The 27351-nt window shown below is 56.7% G+C and overlaps 4 protein-coding genes across 20 annotated transcripts in view; 2 read left to right on the top strand and 2 right to left on the bottom strand.

Annotated features, from left to right (window-relative positions):
* Positions 1 to 678: 678 nt before the first annotated feature.
* Positions 679 to 9920, bottom strand: NDUFA11 (NADH:ubiquinone oxidoreductase subunit A11). The gene is made up of 4 exons (XM_012436080.2): positions 9749 to 9920; positions 2974 to 3066; positions 2527 to 2649; positions 679 to 858 (listed from the first exon to the last, which is right to left on the bottom strand). The coding sequence occupies exons 1-4, from the start codon at positions 9843 to 9845 to the stop codon at positions 746 to 748; spliced, it is 426 nt and encodes a 141-aa protein (XP_012291503.1). The 5' UTR covers positions 9846 to 9920; the 3' UTR covers positions 679 to 745.
* Positions 9921 to 11015: 1095 nt separating this feature from the next.
* Positions 11016 to 14279, top strand: VMAC (vimentin type intermediate filament associated coiled-coil protein). The gene is made up of 2 exons (XM_012436079.3): positions 11016 to 11206; positions 13292 to 14279. Exons 1-2 carry the CDS (start codon positions 11016 to 11018, stop codon positions 13608 to 13610), a joined length of 510 nt encoding a protein of 169 aa, XP_012291502.2. The 3' UTR covers positions 13611 to 14279.
* An 81-nt stretch (positions 14280 to 14360) lies between these two features.
* CAPS (calcyphosine) lies at positions 14361 to 20821 on the top strand. Its single transcript, XM_012436075.3, has 5 exons — positions 14361 to 19260; positions 19336 to 19442; positions 19516 to 19693; positions 19894 to 20100; positions 20174 to 20821. The coding sequence occupies exons 1-5, from the start codon at positions 19144 to 19146 to the stop codon at positions 20273 to 20275; spliced, it is 711 nt and encodes a 236-aa protein (XP_012291498.2). The 5' UTR covers positions 14361 to 19143; the 3' UTR covers positions 20276 to 20821.
* A 1466-nt stretch (positions 20822 to 22287) lies between these two features.
* RANBP3 (RAN binding protein 3) overlaps positions 22288 to 27351 on the bottom strand; it is a 60792-nt gene continuing 55728 nt past the window's right edge. For all 17 annotated transcript variants that reach the window (XM_012436062.2, XM_012436063.2, XM_012436064.2 and 14 more), the window contains 4 exons: positions 25765 to 25885; positions 23451 to 23593; positions 22758 to 22944; positions 22288 to 22618 (listed from right to left, as the gene is read on the bottom strand). In XM_012436062.2, the coding sequence (XP_012291485.2) occupies positions 22575 to 22618; positions 22758 to 22944; positions 23451 to 23593; positions 25765 to 25885 (495 nt within the window). In that variant the 3' untranslated portion in view covers positions 22288 to 22574. The remainder of the gene's footprint in view (positions 22619 to 22757; positions 22945 to 23450; positions 23594 to 25764; positions 25886 to 27351) is intronic.

Here is a 27351-nt window from a genome sequence, read left to right as displayed (position 1 = left end):
GGAGCCTGAGCCAGGTCTGGAGAAAGGGCCCGGGTGGTGCCAGCATTCCGGGGCTGCCTAAATCACCAGGCCTGACAGGCGGCGGCGGGAAGGGATCACAATTCTTTCCCTTGTCACTGCCACCAGCCAGGTGCTGAGGGGGGCCCTGTCCTGCTCTGCCCCAGCCCCAGGGGCTCCAAGTGACCTGCCAGATGGGGATGGCTGCTGGGCCAACCTGTCTGGGGCTCTCCGCTCCAGTGCCCAGGAATTTGGAGATGGGGCCTGGGCGTGTTCTCCACATGCTGTTGGCTTTGGGGACAGGCCCAGAGAAGGGATGGCTCATGATCTGCATGGGGGCTGTGACTGGAGCTGACAGTGCTGAGGGCAGGGCCATGGGTGTTGGAGCCCAGTTTCCACTTGCTGGCAGGTCACTTGCACGCTCCCGCCCTGCCCTGGGAACTGGTGGAGGCACAGAGGTGGGGGCGTGTCCCAGCCAAGTCTCCCCTCTGCGGCTCCGGACGGCCCCAGCCTGCTGCACTCCCAGTTGTGCAGGGCCAGGCTGGTACCCTTGGCAGGGACGGCAGGCAGCAGGCAGGCGCGTGTGCAGGGGGCCTTATCTTATCTCCCTTCCTCACTCCCGCCTGGATCCGCCCTCGCTGGCCGCCCTGTCGCCATCACCAAGCCCTCTGGACACTGACACACACATAGACACGGAATTTATTTCTGGATGCGTTCTGCAGGCTGGAGGTCCTGGCAGGCGCAGGGCTCACTCCCTGGGTTTTGGAAACAATTCCCAGCCCTCTAGCCGGCCCATCTTGAACAGGGCGGCTGCGATGCCGAAGTACACACAGCAGGCGGCGCCGACCTCGTAGTTGCGCACTGCGGAGTGGGGAGGTGATGTCAGGCCCTGCTGGGGCTGGGCCGGACCAAGATGTTCCACGCCCCAGCCGGTGGCCACCCTGGGACCAGACTGAGACCCCTGACAGGACACTCTCTTCAGGGATTAAGTCACTTAGGAAGAAGGCCCTAGATTCTGATGTGGAAACTGAGGCACAGAGGGGGGCCCGAGTCCAGGTAGCTTCCCAGCAGGAACCCAGGCTGTGGGTCCTCGTCCCGCCCCATGCCGACTGCCCCCTGCGAGAGGAACACCGTGCTGCCCCGGCTGGGGCTGGGGCAAGGCTGGACACCAGGCAGTGGTGACACGTTGCTGTGTCTCCGTCTCTCCTCTGCCCATGGACGCCAAGGCCAGGCCACACATCTGCCTCATGGTCTGTGTACCAAGGAGCCCAGACGGTGCCCCCGCTTCCCCCGGCTTTCCTGCCCTGAAACTCCTGGGCCAGAGGAGGAAGGGGGTGTTTTCCACGCACCAGGGACTCACAGGTTTTGAAGAGAGACAAGGAGGCTGGCCTGGGGGCAGGGAACAGTTCCCGCCAGGGCTGGGCAGCAGTCAAAATCTGAACCTACCTCCAACCTCTGACCAGTTCCGGTGGAAGCCGGGGTGGGGCATGGCCGTGCCAAGGTCTTGTCGCAGAGGCGCGGTGACGGCGTGGGCCGTGCCCTTGAACCCTCCCTGTCTGCCTGCCTGGAATCTGCCATCCGTGACTCCCAACACGCCAGGCCAGAGCGGCTGGGCCAAGGGGGCTCACTCACTCCTCCTGCCGGCCCTGAGGGCCCGAGTCTTTACAGCCTTTACAGAGCGGTGAACAGCCAGACTCTTCCGGCAATGACAGCCTGAGGGCCCGAGCCCTGGCAGGATGGGGGTCGGCCGGGGGCACAGGCGGGTACTGATCCCGCGCCCGGGCCCGTGGAAGGGTTGGAGGAGTGGGGTCTGGCTCGTGCTCCAGGTGGGCTCCCCTGGGCCAGGCGGGCCTCCTCCACCAGGGCTGCACCCTCTGCTGGCTGCAAAGAAGGCCACTTCTCCCCCAGGTGGCCTCGGGCCACTTCATTCCCTCCCTGAGCCCTAATACCCGTATCTGTAAAGTGAAAGCTGCGGGGGCAGCTCCCCTGCAGGGCTCCAGGTGCAGGGAGAGAGGTGGCAGGGCGAGGACCAGCACCTCCTCACTGACTCACTGGCCAGTGGTGGAGACGGGCAGTGACCTGTGTCCTCTGACAAGCCATGGCAGATGGAAGGGGCATGGAGTGAGGGTGGCGGGGATGCTGACTTGTACACAGGGTGGTCAGGACAGTGAAGGGAACAGCTTTGCAGGCAGTGAACAGTGCAATGGCCCTGGGGCAGGACTGTGCCTGGCATGTTGGAGGAACAGCAAGGAGGCCCATGTGGCTGGAGCAGAGTGAGGAGGAGAAGCGGGGAGGAGACGCGCAGGGTAGCGAGGGCCCCGCCGGCTGAGCTGAGGCCCTAGCGCCGTGGTACACAGCAGGTGCTTCAGCAGGAGCAGCTGTGGCTATGACTGAACTGGCTGAGGTTCAAGGGGGCTGCCTGGCTCCTTGTCCACGATGGAAGAGAGGGCGCAGGGTCAGCAGAGGTCGGGCGTCGTTCTGCCACACTGGGAGGAGGGTGGGTGGCTGGGTGGGGTGGGGCCCACTCACCGCGTGATCCCACAGTCAGGCCTCCGGCGCAGCCACCGAGGAAGTAGTTCAGGGGGTCATCGGGCTTCTGGCGGAGCTGGGCGGCGACGCAGGAGGTGAGGCCGAACACAGCCCCGACGGCGGCTGCGGGGTAGACGGGAGGAGTGGGTGCTCAGCACGTGCCCCAAGGGGAGCACGGAGGGAGCCTCGTGCCAGCGTCTGAATGGAGACACGCCACAGGCTGGCCGCTCGCTGTGCAGTCCCAGTCCTGCAGCTGATCTCCGGGGCCTCCCCACCCTACATGTGTTCCCGATAAAGGAATACTCGACGTTCCTCTGGTGGCCGGGACCGTGGACACGGGCCGGGGAGTGAGCGAGAAGATGCAGCTGTCAAATGCGCTCCGAGAGCTGGGACTGTGCCAGGAGAGGGCCCAGCCATGCCCAACCGTGCCCAGCCCGGCTCACTTACCTCCAGTGAATGTGTACCGTCCGGCCCTGAGCGCGCCATCTAAGAAGTTGTTCGCAGGATTGAGTGTGACGCTGTAAGCAGCAGCGGTCCCGCCTGCGGGATGGAGGGGAGGGAGGGAGGAGGCTCAGACCCCGCTGCGGCTAAGCCCTCGCTGGGCCGGGCAGCCCACAGGATGGTCTCTTTCCCTCAGTCCTCACGATGTCCCCAGGTGGCTCCAGGAGCACCCCTTCTTTGCCCATGGTGCCCCTGGCTGCTGAGTGGCAGAGCTGGATTTGAACTTGGGTTTGCTGCTCCAAAGTTGGGGGACCTCTCACTTCTTTCCCACACCCCCAGGCCTCCCTGCCTCCGTTGGCCACTTTCTCAAGCCTGACCAGCACTGGCTCCTGCAGAGCACCCACTGGGTGCCCCGACCCATGCTGACCCTGGCAGGGCAGCGGCCGGTAGATGGACACCCCTCCAAGTGGTGGGCACAAGTACATGCCACAGATCTCCGTCCTTTGGCTGCCTCCGGCCTCGCAGCACCAGCTCAGCGGCGCCCCCAACAGGCCCTGGCACCAGCTTCAGCTGCGGGTTCCCATCAATGGCTCTATTCTCCTGTGGGGCCCCGGGCTCCTGGGCCTAATCCCCCTTGGCAGCGGCCCCACTTCCCTGCCCGGCTGCCAACGCCTCCTCCCTGCCACTCTCGACCCCCTCTCGCCGGCAGCTCAGGCCTGGGCTAGTCCCGCACACCTGGCTGCCTGGCCGCCACCCAGCCTCGCCACTCAGGTCAGCTTTTCCATCTCTGCCATCTCCCCTGGTCACCCTGCCCCTGACGTTGGTTTCTATGCATGAGGGGCCTGGGCAGAAGCCAGGTCCAGAACCCAGGGCCAGGTAGGTGGCGGGGACAGAGGTTTGATCCCAGACCACTGACCCCACTGGGAGTCTAGGGGCGTCCTGGGTGAGGCCAGGGCCCACCCAGCTTCACAAGCCCCTCCACGGTGGATGGGCAGATTGAGGTGGTGCGAGCCAGCCTCCCCCATCTCGTGCCTGACACTGCTCAGGGCAGACAAGCACCCCCCTCTCCCTATAGCCTCGAAACATGGCCTAGTTGCAGGCAGGGACCTCCTGGGGCCAGCCCACCCAGAGAAAACAGAACTGCCACGGACTGGAAGGGCCACAAGGGCCCTCATCCTTCTTGGGGCCCGATGGGCTCAGCCCTGTGAGCCCCTCCTTCACAGGAGGCAAGGGACCTCAGAGATGCAAAGCAATTCCCCTGAGGTCACCCAGCACGGCTGGCCTGGGAGCCAGGCAGGTCTGACCAAAGCTCATGCTTCACCCACCACAACTGCCCCAGGAGAGTGGGCTCCACCCCAGTTCCCCAACCAGCTGGACCTATAGGACTTTTCAGGCCTAGTAGTGACCCCCCAATAGCACCCCAGCCTCAGATCCAATTCAGCTCATGGTGGTTCTGTCCCTCAGGAGCGGCTGGGGGGGACTCTCACACCCAGCAGTGATGTTCATATTCGGATTGGGAGCAGCCCAGAGGAAGGCCCATCTGCTCACCCCAAGCACAGATGGGGAAACTGAGGCCCAGGATGCAGAGAAACGGATCACATATAAGGAGTGCCTTGTGGATCTGGTTTCTCCTAATCCCACGCCAACCCCTGGAGGTGGATGGAGGACCGGGCACAGTGGCTCACAGCTGTAATCCCAGCATTTTAATAGGCCAAGGTGGGTGGATCGTTTGAGGTCAGGCGTTCAAGACCAGCCTGATTGACATGGTGAAATCCCATCTCTACTAAAAATACAAAAATTAGCTGGGTGTCAGGACGCACGTCTGTAGTCCCAGCTACTTGGGAAGCTGAGGCAGGAGAGTGGCTTGAACCCGGGAGGTGGAGGTTGCAGTGAGCCGAGATCACACCACTGCACTCCAGCCTGGGTGAAAGGGTGAGATTCTGTCTCAAAAAAAAAAAAAGAAAGAAAGAAAAGTGGATAGAGGAGTGCCAGGTCTGAGGGCTGCAGCGGGGACAGGGGTGCTACTGCAGCCAGGGTAAGGAGTGGAGTCCAGTGCAGGGCTACCCCAGGCCTCACCACCTGCTCCTGGCCCAGCAGCCCCATCCTCAGTCACACTCCAGTGTGTGCGCACGCACACACACACACACACAGACATGTCCTTCCATCCCGGATTATTTTATTTCTCAAATTATTTATTTTTGAAATGGAGTCTCGTTCTGTCGCCAGGCTGGAGTGCAGTGGCACGATCTCAGCTCACCGGGACCTCTGACTCCCTGGTTCAAGCAATTCTCCTGCCTCAGCCTCCCAAGTAGCTGGGATTACAGGCACGCGCCACCACACCCAGCTAATTTTTGTGTTTTTAGTAGAGATGAGGTTTCACCATGTTGGCCAGGATGGTCTCCACCTCCGGCCCTTGTGATCTGCCCGCTTCGGCCTCCCAAAGTGCTGGGATGACAGGCGTGAGCCACCGCGCCCGGCCTCCTTATTTATTTACTAACTGAAGAGAGCTGGAGTCTACGAAGATTCTTCGCAGACTGGAGTACAGCAGTGCAATCTCGGCTCACTGCAACCTCTGCCTCCTGCGTTCAAGCTATTCTCCTGCTTGAACAGGGTTTCACTTTATTGGCCAGGGTGGTGTCGAACTCCTGACCTCAGGTGATCTACCCGCCTCAGCCTCCCAAAGTGCTGGGATTACAGACATGTGCCACCGGGCCCAACCCTGAAGATTCCTAATGAAAGGGGACTACCAGCTCTGGCTGGGACCTGCTGAGTCCTGATCTAGGGCTGGGCCAGCCATGAGAGTCTCATAACCCTCTCATCTCAACGGGGAACCACTGACAAGACTCAGTGACGCCCCCAGAACCCAGTCACCGAGGGACTTCTGGGCGGAACCTCCTTATGCCACCCCTACATGCAGTGGTCCTGGCCAAGGGATCCCCAGCTCATGGACCATGCCTGATACGGTGAGTGTGCCCACCATCCTCCATCCCTTCCAAAGTCCTTGCACTGGGAGTGGGCGAGCTGCGACACCCCCCCCCAATTATCCCATAGAGGCCAAGGACTGCCCCATGCCAACTCTACCTAGCTGTCATCCAAATGTGGTGTCCTGCCACATCCACTCCTCCAGGAGCCCCCACGCCCTTCAAAAGTCCCCCTTCCCTCTGCTCTGCCACTGCTGGTTCCCCGAGCCCCCAACAGTGACCACCAGACACAGTGTGAATTCATTCAGTGACTAACACTCATTCACTTATTCATTCAATCACAAAGTTACCAAGTACCTAACAAGGTGCCACATTCACACACAAATGGTGCCCACAGGATGCTTCATTCATTCATTCATCCATCCATCCATAGTTACTGTGAGCCCACAGGTCCTGGGCTCTGCTGAGGATAGTCTCCCGCAGTCCAGGGTCCCCAACTCAGGGAAGCCAGCCATGAAACAATTTATCTTCCTCAGATGAGAAGTGAGGGAAGCCCGGAATGAAGTGAGTAGGGCAGTGAGGGGAAGACCCAGAAGCAAGTTTCAGCCAAGTCCTGCATACTGAGTGGAGCCGGCCACTGAAGAATTTAGGGAGAAGGCTGGGCGCGGTGGCTCACACCTGTAATCCCAGCACTTTGGGTGGCCAAGGCAGGCGGATCACCTGAGGGCAGCAGTTTGAGACCAGCCTGGCCAGCACGGTGAAACCCCATCTCTACTAAAAATACGAAAATTAGTCAGGCACGGTGTTGGGTACCTGTAAGCTACTTGGGAGGCTGAGGCATGAGAATTGCTTGAAAACGTGAGGTGGAGCTTGGAGTGAGCCCAGATCGCACCGCTGCACTCCAGCACGTGTGATAGAATGAGACCCTGTACCCCCCACCAAAAAATTAGGGAGAATAAATGTTACCCTCGAAGACCCCTGGGCACTCTGGAGGGTTCACAGAAGCCACTGACCACCCCTAAATCTAAATCCGACACCATCAGAGATCCCCTGACATGGCACCTCTGTCAAAAGTTCCCACTTCTGGCCGGGCACAGTGGCTCAAGCCTGTAATCCCAGCACTCTGGGAGGCTGAGGCAGGTGGATCACAAGGTCAGGAGTTCGAGACCAGCCTGGCCAACATGGTAAAACTCCGTGTCTACTAAAAATACAAAAATTAGCTGGCCGTGGTGGCGTGTGCCTGTAATCCCAGCTACTTGGGAGGCTGAGACAGGAGAACTGCTTGAACCTGGGAGGCGGAGGATGCAGTGAGCCGAGATCGTACCATTGCACCCCAGCCTGGGCGACACAGCAAAACTCCGGCTTAAAAAAAAAAACACAGGGTGCAGTGGCTCACGCCTGTAATCCAGCACTTTGGGAGGCTGAGGCGGGCAGATCACAAGGTCAGGGGCTCCAAACCAGCCTGGCCAATACGGTGAAACCCCGTCTCTACTGAAAAATACAAAAATTAGCGGGGCGTGATGGCAGGTGCCTGTAGTCCCAGCTACTGAGGAGGCTGAGGCAGGGGAATCCCTGGAACCCAGGAGGTGGAGGTTGCAGTGAGCCAAGATCGTGCCACTGCACTCAAGCCTGGACGACGGAGCAAGACTCTGTCTCAAAACAAACAAACAAAGTTCCCACTTCCCCCTCTAGACCCTCTAGGAAGCCTCCCCAGGCCCCAGAGGCTCTTCACTCAGCAGCACCACACTGTGAGGCAAGCTGTCTCCTCCAATGGCCTCCTGGGAACGCAGCCCACCCATTTTGTATTCATGCATGAGGAAAACACACACACTCTCTCTCACATCAACACCAACATACACGTCTTTCTCAGTGTCAGATCCTATCCCCTGGGTGGCCCCTTGAGCCCTTTCTCCTGAAGACCCTCGATAAGGACCTAATGGGAACATTCCTTGCTTCAGAGACCCCTAGGAGGAGGTCAGTCACCTGGATTCACAGCCCAGCTTCGAAGGACCCTGCGGCAGTTAATATGCTTCTCCAAACTTCAGTCCCTACCTCTAAGAAATGGAGATATAATAACGGTCTGTCTTACTATGGATAAGTATGCAAAATATAGGAGTGATGCCCTAATTCACCTCCCAATGGAGCCACAACTGTGGCCAGGTCCGGTTTTACATATGCTGGAAATACAGAGGTGACCAAAATGATTCCTCAGCTTATACAAACACCAGCCATGATTTTTTTTTTTTTTTTTTTTTTTTTTGAGACAGGATCTTGCTCTGTCGCCCAGGCTGGTGTGCAATGGTGCAATCATAGCAAACTAGAGTCTCAGACTCCTGGGTTCAAGTGATCCTCCTGTCTTAGCCTCCCAAGTAGCTGGGACTACAGGTACGCACCACCATGCCAGGCAGTTTTACTTTTTTTTTTTTGAAATGGAGTCTTGCTCTGTCACCTAGGCTGGAGTGCAGTGGCACAATCTCAGCTCACCGCAACCTCTGCCTTTAGGGTTCAAATGATTCTTCTGTCTCAGCCTTCCACGTAGCTGGGACTACAGGTGCGCCCCACCACACCTGGCTAATTTTTGTATTTTTAGTTGAGACAGGGTTTCACTATATTGGCCAGGCTGGTCTTGAACTCCTCACCTTGTGATCCGCCCGCCTTGGCCTCCCAAAATGCTGGGATTACAGGCGTGAGCCACTAGGCCCGGCCCCTTTTACTTTTTTGGCAAAGATGGGGATCTTCCTATTTTGCCCAGGCTGGTCTGGAACTCCTAGCCTCAATCAATCCTCCCACCTTGGCCTCCTGAGTGCTGGATTACAGGTGTGAGCCACAGCTCCTGGTCCAGTGTGTAAAGATTCTTGGCCAAGTGTTGTGGCTCACACCTGTAATCCCAGTACTTTGGGAGGGCAAGGCAGGCGGATCACTTGAAGTCGAGAGTTCGAGACCAGCCTGACCAAAATGGACAAACCTCGTCTCTACTAAAAATACAAAATTAGTCAGGGTAGTGGTGCATGCTAGTAATCCCAGCTACTCCAGAGGATGAGGCAGGAGAATCGCTTGAACCCAGGAGGCAGAGGTTGCGTTGAGCTGAGATTGTGCCATTGCACTCCAGCCTGGGCAACAAGAGCAAAACTCCTCTCCCCATCCTCAAAAAAAAGATTCTTAATCAGTGGAGACTTCCAGCCCCATCTGGAATGAGTCCCAACCTGGGGCTGAGAATTTAAGGCATGATGCCCATGAAATGCTCAGGCTGGAAGGGATAAGACTCTGAGGTCTCCCCTATAAGAGAATGCCAAGGCTTGTGGGTCCCTGTCATTCCCTGCAAGGCTACCCTCAGTAGCTCCCGATCCATCTCACCTAGGACCTCTCTGGCGGTCCCAGTAAAAGTTTCAGATGTTCCTGACCACCCAGCACCCCCTGACCACAGAAGGAACTCATCCCACCCCAAAACGTTCTCAAACTTCTGTACCGCCCTCAGATGCCCCAATCATGACTCATGACCCCCTCTAATAATCTTGTTAACCGGTGGAAAGTCTCGTGGTCCCCTGGCTCCTTGGACCCTGATAATGGCCCTGTCTAACTCAACAATTTCGCGGAGTCTGGCGATTGCTTGGGACCTCCTGAGACGATCCCAGGACTAGTTTGTCACATGTCACGACCCCCAATGCCAACCCTGCTGCACCACCTGCCAACATCCATTTCACACAAGATATCCCCCACGGCCGCCCAAGACACCCCGATAACGACCACGTGCGTACCCGCGAGACTCCCAGCTCCGTTCGATCCACTCAGACAGCCCCCAGTGACCCCACGACCTCACAGCGCCCCCGGCCCTCCACTCTCGGGGCCCGACCGGCACCCACCGACGACGGTGCCAGTAGCGGTGGTGCTGACGGCTTTGCGGTGGCAATCGGTACCATCGGGGATGTCCCAGAACTGACTCATAATCCTCGGCGCCATAGCCCGCAGCCCGTATCCCGCACCGGGGGACCCAGCCGACTTTGCAACTGCAAGGGCAGACACCGCTGGCTATCGCGAGACTTCCTGGGCTGCGCGCGCAACCTCCCGGGCGCGAAGGCCGGCAACAAGTGCGCAACTTTATTGATAGCCGCGGACATGGACAAGAACCGCGCGCACACGCTGGGAACAGGCCTAGTGAGAGAGAACCGCACGTGCACCCCCAGGCGGATTGCCAGAGGGGGAAACTGAGGACGACTGCGATCAGTACAGGCAGATTTCGCTAGTCCCAGCTCAGGGAATCCTAGGTTAGGGAGGGTTTGACTACCAGAGAGGGGAACTAATCTAGAGAAAGGTCCAGGCTCAGACTGGAACGGGCGGGACTCCACTTGACGGGAGCGAGACGTCATTGTGAGGCGGGGCATGGCGGGGACGTTCCCACACCCGTGTCAGAATCAGTATGCGGGGTGGTCATGCCCTGTGGTCAATCACCAAGCTGGAGTCGGAGCCGCGTGCTACTGTTATGGGGCGTGGACAGCGGACGGGGATTAGCAGGAAAGTGACCAATGACAATACTAGAAGCTCGGCGGGACGTTGCCTCTGTCCAACCAGCGGCTCTCCTACGCCCTAGGCCGGATGAAGTACCCAGGCGCTTGTCTTGGGGGCGTGACTACAATTGGAGGCATAACCTGAAAGGGATTTGACCAATCCGAGACTGTATAAGGAATGAAAGGGCGTAGCCGTGCCTGGATCTGCCCCTGACAGGCAGCCGGATCGGGGGCGTGGTCAGGCTTGTTGTTTCGAGGAGTCCGGGCCAATCCTGGTGTTAGCTTCCAAGTCGGGCGGAGACAGTATCAAGGTGTGACCAATCACGCTTCCAGAGCCTGAGTTGGGCGAACCGCCGGAGAATGTGGCCAATCTAGGGGCGTGGCTGTCAAGATCTGGTCCAATCCTAGAGTGAATCCGAGCTCAGCGGCGGAGTTTCATGATGCCGGAACCAGTGGTAGTGTTTGGGTTTGAGGAGAAGACGACCCAGCCCTGTGGGGCGGAGTCTAGCGGGGTCAGCGACCAATCGCGCCGAGGTCTAGAGAGGCAGGGCCCTCCCGGAGGCGGGGCCTGTGTCGGTTCCGGGCCGCCCGGGGGCGTGCCCAGGCCTGCACAGCTGGCTGGGCCATGTCGGCGCCGCCCGCCCTGCAGATTCGGGAGGCGAACGCGCACCTGGCAGCCGTGCACCGGCGCGCGGCGGAGCTGGAGGCGCGGCTGGACGCGGCGGAGCGCACGATGCACGCCCAGGCCGAGCGCCTCGCCCTCCACGACCAGCACCTGCGCGCCGCCCTGGACGAGCTGGGCCGCTCCAAAGACCGGTGAGGTCCGGGGTAGGCCAGGTGGACTTCACCGAGGCTGGAAAGCGAGGAAGGGCAGGGGAACAGTGTGCACTCGTGTGGAAGCGGGACTGCTTATGGGATTGATAAACACACCAAAAAACTCGAATTAGTAATCAGTATGTAAAGTTGAGAGACGTGGCACAGGTGTGGACCTCTAACTTCAAACGGCCCACTTTCCCACAGGTGCTGAGCGACGCAGTGACCACAGACCGCCCTGGGTAGGCACTGGGAGCCGTAGCAGGCTCGTCAGCAGGGGAGAAGGGAATCATATTAGCATTTTTAATTTATTATTATTATTTGAGAGAGAGTTTTGCTTTTGTCACCCAGGCTTGAGTGCAGTGATGCAATCTCAGCTCACTGCAACCTCCTCCTTCCGAGTTCAAGCAGTTCTCCTGCCTCAGCCTCCTGAGTAGCTGGGATTACAGGCATCTGCCACCACGCCTGGCTAATTTTTTGTATTTTTACTAGAGACGGGTTTTCACCATGTTGGCCAGGCTGGTCTCGAACTCCTGACCTCAGGTGATCCGGCCACCTCGGCCTCCTGAAGTGCTGGGATTACGGGTGTGACCCACCGCACCCGGCCTAAATTTATTATTTTTGAAGCAAGGCCTCACTCCGACCTACAGGCTGGAGTGTAGGGGGACAATCTCGGCTCACTGCAGCCTCGACCTCCAGAGCTCAGGTGATTCTCCCACCTGTTTTCCGAGTAGCTGGGACTACAGGCGTGCACTACCACGCCTGGCTAATTTTTTGTATTTTTTTGTAGAGACAGTTTTGTCATGTTGCCCGAGCTGGTTGGCCCTGAACTCCTGTGCTCAAGCAGTCCTCCCACCTCACCCTTCCAAAGTGCTGGGATTACAGGCATGAGCCACCACACCTTTTATTATTTTTGAGACAGGGTCTTGCTCTGTTGCCCAGACTGGAGAGCACTGGTGCGAGCTCAGCTCACTGCAGTCTCAACCTCCCTCCTCAGCTTCTCAAGTAGCTGGGATTATAGGCGTGCACCACCACACCTGGCAGATTAAAAAAAAAAATCCTTTAGAGACGGGGTTAGACTGTATTGCCTAGGCTGGCCTCCAACCCTGGGCTGCTCAAGTGATCCTCCGGCCTCAGCCTCCCAAAGTGCTGGGATTACACCATGCCAACCTATATCAGCATTTTTGAAGAGTCCCTCTGGTAGCTGAGGATGAAAGAGATGAGACAGGCACCCAGAAGGGAGGGAGGAGCTGGGACCCAGGTGGGAACTATTAATTCAGAGTAAACTGGACATATTCATTCATCTTCACTGAGCACCTACTATGCGTCAGGCAGTATGCTGGGTACTGGACCACATCGGTAAGACCTACTCAGCCCCATTGGGCGTCCACAGTCCAGTGGAGAAAAAGACATATCACTGGGCAGTTACATCATCGGTGGTGAACGGCTGTGATGGAGGGGCATATGGGGCTCTGAGGGGTCCTAGAGGGAAGGCTTTCTGGAGGAAGAGCCTACTAAGAACAGATGGGAAAAGATACTGGAAAAGAAGGAACTTCAGGAAGAGTGAGGGGACGAAATGAGAGGTCTCATAAGAAAATGGCATAAACTGGCCGGGTGTGGTGGCTCACGCCTGTAATTCCAGCACTTTGGGAGGCCGAGGCAGGCGGATTATGAGGTCAGGAGTTTGAGACTAGCCTGGCCAACATGGTGAAACCCCATCTCTACTAAAGATACAAAACATCAGCCAGGTGTGGTGGCGCCTGCCTGTAATCCCAACTACTCGGCAGGCTGAGGCAGGAGAATCGCTTGAACCTGGGAGGCGGAGGCAGCAGTGAGTTGAGATCACGCCATTGCACTCCAGCCTGGGTGTGGTGGTGGTGGTCCGTAATCCCAACTACTCGGGCAAGACTCCATCTCAAAAAAAAAAAAAAAAAGTAAAAACAATAACAAAAACAAACATTCCATTCATGACCAGGAAGGGCCCGGAGGCAGTGGTGAGGAATGTGGGCTTTATGGGTTTCCGCAGCAGGGAGGAGCAGGCCCTGTGGTCCACGGTTCTGTAATCACCTCCTTTTGCCTTCCTGCCAGCGAGATTGCCACCCTCCAGGAGCAGCTGATGACGTCGGAGGCCACTGTCCACAGCCTGCAGGCCGCCGTGCACCAGAGGGATAAGCTCATCAGGCAGTTGCAGCACCGGGCTGAGCTGCTGCAGGACATCTGTCGCCACCGGCCACCCCTGGCTGGGCTGCTGGCTGCCCTGGCTGAGGCTGAGCGCCTGGGGCCCCTCCCGGCCAGTAACCCCAGCCACCAACCCCCCGGTGGGCCTGGTCCACCCCTTGCCAACAGCACTGGGGAAGAGGCAGACAGGGACCACCTCCAGCCTGCGGTATTTGGGACCACAGTGTGAGCCCGGGATGCAGATTCCAGAATGGAGACAGAGGGCACTGCTGTCAGTGTCCTTTGGAGTCACCAGTGTCCTGAAGGCGGACCCTATGGCAGAGCCACAGTCCTGCCTGAGCATCAGAACAGGCGAAACAGTCAAAGGTTTCAAATAGGCCCGCAGGCCAGATGCAGATGTGTAACCCAGACAGAAGTGTTCTTGTTCATGTGTTTGTTTTTAAACTTTGAATCAGTCACCCTGGCTAAAAATCTGGCAGTGCATACACAAAGATCTGGATTTCTGGCAAGACTTGGCCATGCCTGCCTGGAGTCCAGGGCACCCTCTTTAGCCAGGGTGTCAGTTTCTGTTGGTCTTTTTTTTTTTTTTTTTTTCTTTTTTTGAGACAAGAGTCTGACTGTCACCCTAGCTGGAGTGTAGTGGTGCGGTCTTGGCTCACTGCAACCTTCACGTGCTGAATTCAAGCGATTCTCCTGCCTCAGCCTCCTGAGTAGTTGGGATTACAGACCTCCACCACCACACCCAGCTAATTTTTGTATTTTCAGTAGAGATGGGGTTTCACCATGTTGGCCAGGCTGGTGTCTAACTCCTGGCTTCAAGTGATCTGCCCACCTTAGCCCCCCAAAGTGCTGGGATTAAAGGTGTGAGCCACAGCGCCACACCCAGCTTCGTTTTCTTTTCTTTCTTTTTTTTTTTTTTTTTTTGAGACGGAGTTTCGCTCTTGTTACCCAGGCTGGAGTGCAATGGCGCGATCTCGGCTCACCACAACCTCCGCCTCCTGGGTTCAGGCAATTCTCCTGCCTCAGCCTCCTGAGTAGCTGGGATTACAGGCACGCACCACCATGCCCAGCTAATTTTTTGTATTTTTAGTAGAGACGGGGTTTCACCATGTTGACCAGGATGGTCTCGATCTCTTGACCTTGTGATCCACCCCCCTCGGCCTCCCAAAGTGCTGGGATTACAGGCATGAGCCACCACGCCCGGCCCTTATTTTCTTTATTCTACTTTTTACCATCAGAGTGTAAGCCCTATGAGGGCAGGAATTTTGTCTTGTTCTCTGTCACCAGTGCCTGACATATCCCAGGAGCCCCAGGAGGAACAGGATGGATCTGTGGGCTCCTAAAGGGAGTCAGGGGACCCCTAGCACATCTGCTGAGGTGATGAGGCCCCCTCCAGCCAGCCTAGCTTTTTTTTTTTTTTTTGAGACAGAGTCTCGCTCTGTCACCCAGGCTGGAGTGCAGTGGGGTGATCTTGGCTCACTGCAATCTCTGCCTCCTGGGTTCAAACGATTCTCCTGCCTCAGCCTCCAGAGTATCTGGGATTACAGGTGCCTGCCACCACACCTGGCAAATTTTGTATTTTTTAGTAGAGATGGGGTTTGACCATGTTGACCAGACTGGTCTTGAACTCCTGACCTCAGGTGATCTGCCTGCCTCAGCCTCCTAAAGTGCTGGGATTATAGGCGTGAGCCACTGTGCCTGGCCCTAGCCTAGCTTTTGTAGCAAGCAACTGTCTTTTTATATGCCCTAAAGAATCTATTTTTGAACTCCTCGTTTTTATGCTGTCCTTAGCCAGGGACATTCAGGGTGCTTTGCTTTTTATCAAACCAGGGAAAGGAGAAAACTCCTGTGCCTTTCTGTGCCAGCGTGTCACCCTGGCCTGGTGGGCAGCCATTCCCCTGCCTCTTAACTCAGGGAACTGTCATACCAGGAACCGCTGAGGGGCACAGCCTGTTTCAGCCCAGAAAGGTCAGAGGCCACCCACAGCCCTCAGGATGGCGCCTGCCTGCCTGCCTGGCAACAGCGACCCCTCAGTGCAGCAACAATGGCCCCATTTTCTCCTCTGGATGAATAAGGAAGGGAGTTGTTTGTACAAAGCAAAGGCAGGCTGTGGCCTGTCTGTGCTCAAGAATAAACCGGATGATTTCTTGACCTGGGTCCTTCATCCTTTCATCCTGGCCTGGGGGCGAGAGGGGGGCCCTCTGTGTTGTCTGTGCCTCATCGTGGGGTCCTGCTGGGCCAGGCAGAATCTAGGGAGCTTGCGCCAAGCACTCTCTACACCTGATTGCATCTAATCTTCAAGGTTCCCTGTAGACACAGGCTTTGTCCTCACTTTACAGCGGCGGAAAGTGAGGCCCAGGCCAGGCGTGGTGGCTCATGCCTGTCATCCCAGCACTTTGGTCAGGAGTTCCAGACCAGCCTGGCCAACATGGTGAAAACCCGTCTCTACTAAAAATACAAAAATTAGCCAGGTATTGTGGCGCGCACCTGTAATCCCAGCTTCTCAGGAGGCTGAGGCAAGAGAATTGCTTGAAACCGGGAGGCGGAGGTTGCAGTGAGTGGAGGTCACGCCACTGCACTCCAGCCTGGGTGACAGAGTGAGACGCGGTCTCAAAAAAAAAAAAGAGGCCCAGATGTGTGAACAGAAAGACTAGGGATCCGGAGGGCCAGGGCCATTTCCAATTTCTGGGGAAGTTATTGCTGAAATTTTTTTTTAAATATATTTTTTTCTTTGTTGTTTTTTGTATTTTTTTCTTTTTGAAATTCTCTTTTCTGGCCGAGCGTGGTGGCTCACGCCTGTAATCCAAGCACTTTGGAGGCCAAGGTGGGCAGATCACCTGAGGTCGGGAGTTCAAGACCAGCTTGACCAATATGGTGAAACCCCGTCTTTTAAAAAAAAAAAAAAAAAAAAATGAAATTCTCTCTTTTTTTTTTTTCAGATGGAGTTTTGCTCTTGTCTGAAAAAAAAAAGAAAAGGCTAGAGTACAATGGCGCAATCTCGGCTCACCACAACCTCAGCCTCCTGGGTTCAAGTGATTCTCCTGCCTCAGCCTCACAAATAGCTGGGATTACAGGCATGTGCCACCAAGCCTGGCTAATTTTGTATTTTTAGTAGACACAGGGTTTCTCCATGTTGGTCAGGCTGATCTCAAACTCCCAACCTCAGGTGATCTGCTCACTTTAGCCTCTCATAGTGCTGGGATTACAGGTGTGAGCCACCACGCCTGGTCTTCTGTTTTCTTTCTTTTTTTATTTTTTAAGAGACAAAGTCTCACAGTTGCCCAGGCTGGAGTGCAGTGGTGTGATCACATCTCACTGCAGCCTCAAAATCCTGGGCTTAGCCAGGTGTGGTGGCTGACGCCTGTAATCTCAGCACTTTGGGAGGCCGAGGCAGGCAAATCACCTGAGGTCAGGAGTTTGAGACCAGCCTGGCCAACATGGCGAAAACCTGTCTCTACTAAAAATACAAAAATCAGCTGGGCATGGTGGCACGAGCCTGTAGTCCCAGCTACTTGAGAGTTTGGGGCAAGAGAATCTCTTGAACCCGAGAGGTGGAGGGTATAGTGAGATGAGATTGCACCACTGCACTCCAGCCTGGGTGACAGAGCGAGACTCCATCTCAAAAAAGAAAAGAAAAGAAAAGAAAAAATTACTGGGCTCAAGCTATCCTGCCACTTCAGCCTCCCAAATAGCTGGGACCACGGGAATGCATCACCATGCGTGGCTGAGTTTTTGCATTTTTTCTAAAGTCTCATTACATTGCCCAGGCTGGTCTTGAACTCCTGGCCTCAAGTGATCCTCCTGCATTGGCCTCCCAAGAAATTCTTACTGAACATTTAAAAATGAGATGCCTTGCCGGGCGCGGTGGCTCACACCTGTAATCTTAGCACTCTGGGAGGCCAAGGCGGGTGGATCACCTGAGGTCAGGAGTTCAAGACCAACCTGACCAACATGGTGAAATCCCTTCTTAAAAAAAAAAAAAAAAAAAAAAAAAAAAGAGATGCCAAAACAGCACTACAATAATCGTGGTTATATTAGTTCTATACATAGAAAAAAAACTGCTGCTTGTAACACTCAGACACGAAAGTATTTCTCTATTTAAATAATTTTGGATTGCAGTGAGCCATCAGGATTTTGGCAGCCAGATGTCACTGTGGTTTCTCATAAAACTGATGTGACATTAGTGGTGGCTTGAGTCAAGATGCTGGGTTGCCTGTAACCTATAGATTGGTTTCAGACTCCAAAGGCAACTGCTTTTTCTATTTTTTTTTTTCTGAGACAGAGTCTCGCTTTGCCGTCCAGGCTGGAGTACAGTGGTGTGATCTTGGCTTACTGCAACCTCTACTTCCAGGGTTCAAGTGCTTCTCCTGCCTCAGCCTCCCCAGTCTCGCTGGGGTTACAGGCATGCATCATCATGCCCAGCTATTTTTTTAATTTTTAGTACAGATAGGGTTTCACCATGTTGGCCAAGCTGTTCTCAAACTCCTGACCTCAGGTGATCTGCCCACCTCGGCCTCCCAAAGTGCTGGGATGACAGGCGTGGGCCACTATGCCCAGCCTCTTTTTTAGTTTATTATTTTTTTTAGAGGCAAGGTCTCGCTCTGTAACCCAGGCTGGAGTGCAATGGTGCGATCATAGCTCCCTGCAGCCTCCAACTGCCGGCTCAAGTGATCCTCCTGCCTCAGCCTCCCAAGTATGTGGGACTACAGGAACTCACTACCATGCCAATTTTTTGTAGTTTTTGTAGAGATGGGGGTCTCACTATGTTGCACAGGCTGGTCTCAAACTCCTGGGCTCCAGTGATCTTCCCGCCCTGGCCTCCCAAAGTGTTGGGATTACAGGCATGAGCCACTGTGCTCAGCCAAGGCAACTTCTGATAATACAGTTGTGCTGTGGTGAGGTAAGGCCAGGCCTAGAGAAGCCTCCAATGATCTGTGGGTCTGGGCCCATAGTGGGTCCCCAGACAGGGCCCACCTTGCAAGTCCTGGGGAACCCACCCATGTTAGTGGGCACGTATATCCGATGTCTCCGTTGAAGGCCTTCAGTGAGGTGACCTCGTCCCTTGAGGTTTATGTCCGGGATCAGGGCTGTTCCTCCAGTTGGGGCCACAACCTCTGGCTCACCGCCTTGTCAGGAGCAAGCTTACCATGTCACGTTTCAGGCCTGAAAACCAACAACAATTAGTCAAAGTCCCAGAGCACCAGTGACAAGCTACTTGGCAGTGTGCGCTGAGGTGTTCCTCAGGCTCAGCTCAGTCCCTGTGGGTTGCAGGACCTGGCCTGGGTGGGCCGTCTTGGGGCCCTAGGACCTGGGCCACCTGGGGCTTTTTTGTTGTATAATAGAATCAGGGTCTCTGTATGTTCCCCAGGCTGGTCCAAAATCCTGGGCTCAAGTGATCCTCCCCCTAGTCCCCTGCAAAGTGCTGGGATTTCAGGCATAGGCCTCTGTGGCTGGTCGGAACCTGGGGCCCTTTTGAACTTTGATTCCTCAGCAATTTTGTCAGCCCTGGCTCAGGCTGAGAAGCCCTGAGAAGCCCAGAGAGGGAAAGGGAACTGCCCAGAGTCACACAGGAATCGGGCCTCAAGCCTCCCCAGCCACCAACTTGTCTCCACCCAGGGCATTTCAGTCCCTGCAGGCCAGGGGCCTGCCCCTCCTCCTCATGGCCAGCAAGGAATGCAGTGCCACAGGGATCTGGCTCTGTCCCAGGCCCTGTGTGGCTGGCAGTAAGCACTCAGGCTGCCCCGCCCCAGCACAGTGCATTCATGCAGCTGGGCCCCACCTCATCTCCAGAGGAACCTTCCAGTAGCAACAGTCTCCCCGGGCACAACACAGCTAACACAAGGCCTGGCAGGCAGGACTCTGGGACAGAAGCAGGCCTGGTGAGCATCTGAACAAGGGGCAGTCGGCCAGGGTGGGCTTGTAGGAGTCCCCACCTTGACCTCTTTCCCTTCCAGCTGCCCAGGGAGCCCAGACCCAGCATGGACGCTGTGGACGCCACCATGGAGAAACTCCGGGCACAGTGCCTGTCTCGCGGAGCCTCGGGCATCCAGGGTCTGGCCAGGTGAGCTGTACCCTTAACCTTCCTGACCCCGTTCCCTGAGACCACTATTCCAACCGTGTCCCCACCCCTCCAGGTTTTTCCGCCGACTGGACCGGGATGGGAGCAGATCCCTGGACACTGATGAGTTCCGGCAGGGCCTGGCCAAACTGGGGCTGGTGCTGGACCAGGCGGAGGCAGAGGGCGTGTGTAGGAGGTGGGACCGTGACGGCAGCGGGACACTGGATCTGGAGGAGTTCCTTCGGGCGCTGCGGGTAAGGCCCCACCTCGAAGCCAAGGCGTGTGCCCTGGGTGTGGGGTGACAGAGGATGCTGAGATGTGGAGATGGGGGACACCTCCCTAAGAGCTGTTGTTAAGAGGCACCTGCCAGGGGTCACATTCCTGGTGCTCTGCACAGGCTCTTGGGGCTTTGGGTCCGCTACCCACCACCCCCAGTCACCACCTCCTGTCCCAGCCCCCCATGTCCCAGGCCCGGGAGGCAGTCATCGCAGCTGCGTTTGCCAAGCTGGACCGCAGTGGGGATGGTGTGGTGACGGTGGACGACCTCCGAGGGGTGTACAGTGGCCGCGCCCACCCAAAGGTGCGCAGTGGGGAGTGGACCGAGGATGAGGTGCTGCGCCGCTTCCTGGACAACTTCGACTCCTCCGAGAAGGATGGGCAGGTGGGTAGCTGCATGGGGGGATCCCTTCAGAGGCAGCCCCTGGCCGTGCCCCCTCACAGCCCTCTGTTCCCAGGTCACGCTGGCAGAATTCCAGGACTACTACAGCGGCGTGAGCGCCTCCATCAACACGGATGAGGAGTTTGTAGCCATGATGACCAGTGCCTGGCAGCTGTGAGCCGCTCGGGCTCAGCCCTGCTGCCCTGGCCTGTCACTCCCCACCCCTACCCAAGACTCCCCCTTTCCTGGGCCCCTACTCTCCTGGTTAGCCACACCACAGGGCGGGGAGGGACAGATGGGGGAATGGAGGCCGCAGGACCGGCTAGACCAGGTCCCTGCTGGGTCGCCAGGCACAAAGGTCTTAACAGGGGTCACTGGAACAGGGCCCCAAGGAGAAACACTCTCCCCACCCACGCCATGCCGACACGAGGCCCTGGAGCCCTTGTTGGATGCCCCTGGTGAGGACCCCGATTCCCCCCACCCAGCCTGCTGCTCCTCGCCCCTCCCTTGGAGGTCCCCCAGGAAGCTAGGCGACCCGGGGGGGAGGCTGTGTGAGGAGGCCGTGCTGGAAGGCAGTTTGGACCTGCCCAGGTGTGGAGCGAGGGGCAAGGGGCATCCTGACCTCAGAAACCAAAACAAAGCCTTTGGAAAAAACAATCTGTAAATGATCAGCCCCAAAGCGGAAGATGGCAAATGGGGAATAAACACAGTAGTTAAGACCATAGCAGTGGGCCCAGCGTCTACCTCGAGCAGCCTGGGGGCTGGGGGCCCCGGGCAGGGGAGGGGCCCGGCGGCAGGGGTCGGGGGCCAAGTGTGGGCGCCGGTGGAAGGCCAGGGCTGTCGCTGGACCCTGGCGCTGGCGACACTCGGGGTGGGAGTATGAGGCACCAGGCCACTGGAGGTTATCACCAAGGGAGGTGGAGACTGTTCCTGGTCAGGGGCTTCCAGAGGCCCCTGGGGGATGCAGAGGCTAGCGTTTTAGGTAAAAGTTTAATGTAGTTCCCAAATACATTTCATATGACAATCTTACAGAAATGTTCCAAAACACATGGGCATTATCTGGTTGTACTCGTCACTAGCTGGCTAAGGCTTAAAGCAGAGACGTGTGACTGGGTCTCTCGGGAGGGCCTCTGGTTCTTCCCTGGCTCAGGCTTGCTGGGGGCTGTGGGCTAGGGCTCTGGCGACCTAGAGGAGTGGGCGGCACAGCTGTAGAAGGCGGCCTTCTCTTAACCCTCTGATGGTGGGGCTGGGAGATTTCCCCTGAGGTCCTGAAGAGGCCCTGTGCCCAGAGGACCTCCTTCTCCGCCTCCCCAGGTAGGTGGTGCCAGCTGGCTCTTGGCCACGCTCCAGGGTCAGGTGGGCACAGGCGTCCACTCCAGTGTGCTGCGTGCTTGTGAGACGGCCTGTTCTGGGACCAGCCCCCAAGCTCCTCCACCAAGACACCAAGACCTGGCGAGGGTCCCCCTCTGGCTCTCACAGAGGCCCCTGGCCCTGGACAGTCCTGGGGGCAGTGATGCCTGTGGCTGGAGAGGGATGGCCAACAGCGGGAAGCAGTTTGTGCCTGGTGCCTGATGACACTGAACCACGTGACAGACAGGGATCAGGGGCGGGCAGGGGACCCTGGGAACCCTCCCAGGTCCAGTGACCTTTTCCCAGATAGGAACTCTCCAGGCCTAGGCCAGACAGGGCCCCAACTCCTCAGTACCCCCTGACTCAGCCTGGAGGAACCTGGGTGGGAAACAAGTGGGGTCCCTGCCCCCTACCTCAGAGGCCAGAACCACAGGTGAGGGACAGACGCCTCGACAGAGCTGTGCCTGCTCAACGCTCGAGAGCATCTTAACCTAAGAAACCAAAACAAAGCCTTTGAAAAGAAAAAGAAAAAAAGATGTAAAATATACACCCCCAATCAGAAAGGGGGAAACGGGCAATGAAGATAGTAGTTAACAGCACGTCCAACGGGCCCAGTGTCTACACTCGTGCGAGCAGCTCCCCAGGCTGGGCGGGGGTCCCAGGCCTGTAGTCGGAGACACCCGGGTGGGGGCAGAATGCCAAGGGCCAGCTGCTCCCCACAAGGGCGGGGCGCCGCAGCAGGGAGGGAAGGGTGTGGGCGGCGGCAAAGCCAGGGGCTCTGGCTGGACCCAGAGGCTGGCGACACACAGGGTGAAGGAACGAGGTCTCCAGTCCCAGTGAGAAGCTGTGACAAGTCTTAATGTGCCATTTCAATTCAAAGGAGGGGAGGAAGGAAATGTTCTTGTTTGTTTCGCTCATCAATATGATGAGGTCTCATGTCCCAAACCACATTCAGGCAGTTTCCGAGTCTGCTTTTGAACAGGACGCACGGGTCCAGACTGTGGCCGGCCCAGCGGGGTGTGTGTTTCCCAGCCCCGCACCTGGATGCTGCCTGTGGGGTGGGGGCGGGCGGGCGGGCGGACAGACGGACAAAGCAGCAGCCTGGTGTGCAGCCGGGCTCCCGGCCGCTATGTGCTCCCAGTTGTCTGCCCGTCCCCTTCGTCACCAGCACCTGCAGGGAAGCAGCAGCCCTGAGTCAGGATGGAGCCCGCACTTCCCAGATCTTGCCAGCCCCGCCATGAGCTCAGTGCTCGGTCAAGGATGGCAGGCAGCCCCTTCTATCCCCTCAGGGCAGGGACCGCCCAGCTCACCGGCTGCGGTGGCCCCTGAAGGAGCCAGGACATCGTCGTCGTCGCTGTCGTCCTCCTCGTTGGATGGGGCTGCTCCAGGCTCCGGGGCGGGCATCTTGGCCTCCTGCTCCTGCTCCACGCGGCTGCGCAGCGCCAGGATGCGGTGGTGCAGGGCTGCATAAAGCTGACCTGTGTCCTTGGAGCTGGCCTGGGAAGGCAGGGGTCTATGAGACCCCCCAGACTCCAGTCCTACCCTCTCCTGCCTTCTACAGAACGCAAGCGCCAAGTCCCAAGGCTCAGAGGTGACACTGCCACAAGGCCTTGTGGGGAGGCCACTGGCTCTGGGCCTGCCAGCCTCTCCCTGAAAAGATGCCACCACCCCCAGGTGGCGGGGAGGGCCCCAGTGGTCAGGGTTGGACTGGACTGTGATACCACAACATAGGACAGAGGTGACCACCCCACAGGGCTGTTAACCCTGAATGAGTCACAGCCTCTCAGCCAATCCCCAGCAGCTTCTCTGGGTCAGGAAGAAGACAGGACCACGACCTCTGTTCCTGGAGGCTGGGACTGGCAGATACCATTGTGCTCCTTGTGTCCCAGGCAGCAACTATGGCCTGTCCCCATCCCTACCATCCTGCCTAATTTGTGTGCCCAAGAGCCCCCGCATGGCTGGTGGGAGGCGGGGTTCCGGATGCACCCGCGTGGCCAGCTCACCGAGATCAGGAAGACCTTCACGCCCTGGTCCTCGGTGTCCATGGCCGTGATGCGTATGCTCTTCTCGCTGGCCTTGTCGATCTGCATCTGGGCCCACAGCTTGGTGTTGAGGATCAGTCGCAGGCTCCCCTGGGTCCGCATCACTGCAACCAACAAGGCCACTCAGCCCTGGCCCCCGTCCCAGCCACATCCCAAACAGCCAGCTCCGAGAGCCAGTGCAGTCCAGAAGGAAAGTGACATCACCGGGCAAAAGCCCATGATCCTCCCAGGACCCACCCACAGAGCAGGACCCCTCCCTGAGGCCAGCCCTGGCACACTGCTCCCGGGTTGGGGCTCCTCCTCCTCAAATCTGGACCACTGAAGGCCACAACTGCGGGTGGCCATACAGGTTGGTGCTGCCAATCAGGGGCCACAGGCCGCATGCAGCTTGTGGGAGGCTGTATTTGATCTATACAGGTGGGCACAGGATGGCAGTACCCTTGGAGAAGGAGTGATTAGACAGGAGCATAGGGTGGGCTGTGGGAGGCAGGGGCTGCCGCTAGAGGTGTGTGTGCTTCCTGTGTGTATGTGACATCAGCCTCCGTGGAGTCCGTGCCCTTCCGAATGGCCTCCCTGGAGCGGACCAGCTCTACCCTCTGATTTCCTTAGGAGAGGAAGAGTAGGACTGCAGCTTAGCGTTTCCATGGAGAGGGGACAGGAAGACCCAGGGCAACAGATTAGAGAGAAATGGGACGGCATTGCCTCTCTAGAAGATGTGACACCCACCCTGGCCTGGGCCCATCCTGTGGACTCAGCTAAGCCCCAGCCTTCCTGCCGGCCACCTCTCCCCACTAGACCAGGCCTGGAGAGGGTCAGAAACTTGTCTCCCTGAGCCCAGGTGCCCACCCCAGAGGCCTAGCGGGAGAAAGATGGGGGTGATCTTGCTTTCCCTGAGGCCGGGGAGGGCACTGCTGCCACGGGGCTACAGGCTAATGACCCCAGCAGAGGGCATGACCTAGGGGTTCAGGGCTCCATGCCCCCTCCTTTCACCCACATTTGAACATTTCCATGAGAAAAAAGGAAAAACACAACAAGACATCCATGGGGAACAAAAGAGCAGTCCCAGCCCACAAGGACACCCCTGTCTGTTCTGACCAGGGCAGTGTTTCTGAGTCAAGGTGCATGAACGCCACCCTTGAAGAGGGACACCTGAGTGTCTGCTGGGCCTGAAACCCACATTTATGATAAAAGGATGGTTCTGGTACAGTGGCTCACACCTATAATTCCAGGGCTTTGGGAGGCTGGGGCGGGAGGACTGTTTGAGGCCAGGAGCTCAAGACCAGCCTGGGCAACATAGGGAGACCCCAAGACAAAAATAAAAAGAATTAGCCAGACATGGTGGTGTACATCTGTAGTCCCAGCTACTCAGGAAGCTGAGGTGGGAGGATCACCTGAGCCCAGGAATTTGAGGCTACGATCACGCCACTGCACTCCAGCCTGGGTGATGGAGTGAAACCACCTTTAGAAGAAAAACAAGACATGTCCATGTTTCAAATGTGCACACACACAGGCTGATTTCCCTAAGTGGGTGTGTATGCAGGTACTCCAAGCTAAATGTCCACCAATAGGGAAAAGCCTATTGACTATCAATGGAATATTAAAATAGAACTTTTTCATAAAACAGTATTATTTTTATTTTTGAGATGGAGTTTCGATCTGTTGCCCAGGCTGGAGTACAGTGGCGTGATCTCAGCTCACTGAAACCTCTGCCTCCCAGGTTCAAGCAATTCTCCTGCCTCAGCCTCCTGAGTAGCTGGGATTACAGACGTGTGTCACCATGCCTGGCTAATTTTTGTATTTTTAGTAGAGACAGGGGTTTCACAATGTCAGCCAGGCTGGTATTGAACTCCTGACTTCAGGTGATCCACCTGCCTCAGCCTCCAAAAGTGCTGGGATGAGAGGCATGAGCCACTGCAATGGCCACAATTTCTCTTTATCAAGAGATTAGACTTGATGTTTGACTTCTTTTTCCTTTCTATCATAAACCTGGCACTTTTACTGTCAGAAAACCAGTCTAAACACTTCCATAGACTTTTGTCTTTTGACACTAATAGGGTCATGGACGAACTGGAAGCTAGAGCCAGTGTGTGAGGTGGTGTTGAGGGCTGTGTGCAGGGAGTAGGTTTGGGGGGCAGCTCTCATGGGGGAACTGACTTTGCCCATTGACACTCACAAGGGCAGGGTCAGGACCTCCCCCTTTATTCCCTTTGGAACTGCAGAGTCCCCAACCCTCCCCATGGGGACCCAGCCACAGCCCCTGCCCTCTGCAGCTCACCTAGTCGGGACTGTAGCGTGCCGTCGTCGGTGGACGCCATGTCATTGAGTCTGAGCAGCCCCCGGCCTCTCTCCACCCAGGACTGTGAGGCCTTGTCGAAGACAAACAGCTTGCACTGCATCTGGAACACAGCGGCCGCCAGTGAGCAGGGACCCAGCTGGTGTCCTGCTGCAGCCGCATCCCGAGTCACCCTTTAGCCTGTGTGGACTGCCAGGGCCAGCCGATGGCCTGGGGACCACCTTAGTCAGTTTTTGTCCTGCCCTCAAGCTAGAACAGGCTTTATGGTGTAAAAGGGGTATCTGAAATTACTAAGTGAGAAGCCTCTCTGCGCACTCTAGGATGGATGCACCCACGTGGGGAAGCCGGAACCCTCACACACTGCCGGTGGGGAGCGCATGGCCCACTGCTGTGGAAGAGAGTCTGGCGGCTCCTCAAAATGCTCAACAAGGAATTACCATATGCCCGAGCAATTCCATTCCTCAGTATCTACCCAAGAGAAATGAACATTTGCTCATGTTCACACATTGCACATGGATCCGCACAGCAGCCTCATTCACAAAAGCCAAAGATGAGAAGCCAGCCAAGTCACAACGAGGAAGGAGCTGGCACACAGGGCCCGTCCCCACAGTGCCTATCACTCAGTCCTCAGAAAGAATGAGGCTCCGACCCCAGCTGCAGCGTGGACGAAGCTCTGGCTCGATGAGAAGCCAGACACAAAAGGCAGCATAGTGTGTTGCCATTCATAAGAAATGTCCAGGAGGCTGAGGGAGGAGGAGGAGTGACTGCGAGGGGGACAGTGCTCTTTCTGGGGGAATGGGACAGTGTTCTTTTTGGGGGCAAAAATGTTCTACATTAGATTGTGGTGAAAGTTGTCCAAATCCGTGAATATACTAGAAACCACGGAATTGTATGCTTTAAAAGGGGGGATTATACAGCATGTGTATTGTATTTCGATACAGTGCTTTTGTATATACAAACAAAAAAAATATGGGGCAGATATCCCTGCATGGCTTTCCACGTATCCCCCTAAGGCAATCTCTTCCAATATGAACAGATCAAAACATGGTAAGTGGGAAAAAAGAACAGCGCTCTTAAAACCCCACAATACGCCACCTGGTTTACAGACAGACACTTGCTTATGTGTCAAAGGAGAGGAAGCAGATGGATGCTGCCCAGCAAAGCCACCCCACCACACCCTCCCGAGGCCACACCTCGGGAAGTGGGGACGCCGACGGGGGTCAGTGGGATGGAAGCTCTGGCTGCACCTGATTTTTTCCCTACGAAGACACCACAGGATGCCAGGTGACAAATAATTGCAGTTGCCAGCCCTGGGTGAAAAAAGATGTTTGTTGTGACAGTCTCTGTCATTCCCTGAAGCACCAAGAATGTCTCTGCCCAGGCGCAGTGGCTAACGCTGTAATCCCAGCACTTTGGGAGGCCAAGGCAGGAGGATCACATGAGGTCAGGACTTTGAGACCAGCCTGGCCAACATGGTGAAACCGTCTCTACTAAAAATAAAAAAATAAGCCTGGCGTGGTGGTACACACATGTAATCCCAGCTACTCAGGAGACCGAGGCATGGGAATC

The sequence above is a fragment of the Aotus nancymaae genome, unplaced genomic scaffold, assembly GCF_030222135.1.
Source record: "Aotus nancymaae isolate 86718 unplaced genomic scaffold, 86718_ANA_hifiasm-v0.15.2.pri h1tg000028l, whole genome shotgun sequence".
NCBI lineage: Eukaryota > Metazoa > Chordata > Mammalia > Primates > Aotidae > Aotus > Aotus nancymaae.
This window is presented reverse-complemented; position numbering and strand designations above follow the sequence as displayed.

Coding starts and splice junctions, on each gene's coding strand:
- NDUFA11 (XM_012436080.2), bottom strand. CDS start 9,845: ATGGCGCCGAGGATTATGAGTCAGTTCTGGGACATCCCCGATGGTACC. Junction 3,067..9,748: donor CGCTACTGGCACCGTCGTCG/GTGGGTGCCGGT, acceptor TCCATCCCGCAG/GCGGGACCGCTGCTGCTTAC. Junction 859..2,526: donor CCTGACTGTGGGATCACGCG/GTGAGTGGGCCC, acceptor CCCACTCCGCAG/TGCGCAACTACGAGGTCGGC.
- VMAC (XM_012436079.3), top strand. CDS start 11,016: ATGTCGGCGCCGCCCGCCCTGCAGATTCGGGAGGCGAACGCGCACCTG. Junction 11,207..13,291: donor CTGGGCCGCTCCAAAGACCG/GTGAGGTCCGGG, acceptor CCTTCCTGCCAG/CGAGATTGCCACCCTCCAGG.
- CAPS (XM_012436075.3), top strand. CDS start 19,144: ATGCAGCTGGGCCCCACCTCATCTCCAGAGGAACCTTCCAGTAGCAAC. Junction 19,443..19,515: donor GGCATCCAGGGTCTGGCCAG/GTGAGCTGTACC, acceptor CCACCCCTCCAG/GTTTTTCCGCCGACTGGACC. Junction 20,101..20,173: donor CCTCCGAGAAGGATGGGCAG/GTGGGTAGCTGC, acceptor CTCTGTTCCCAG/GTCACGCTGGCAGAATTCCA.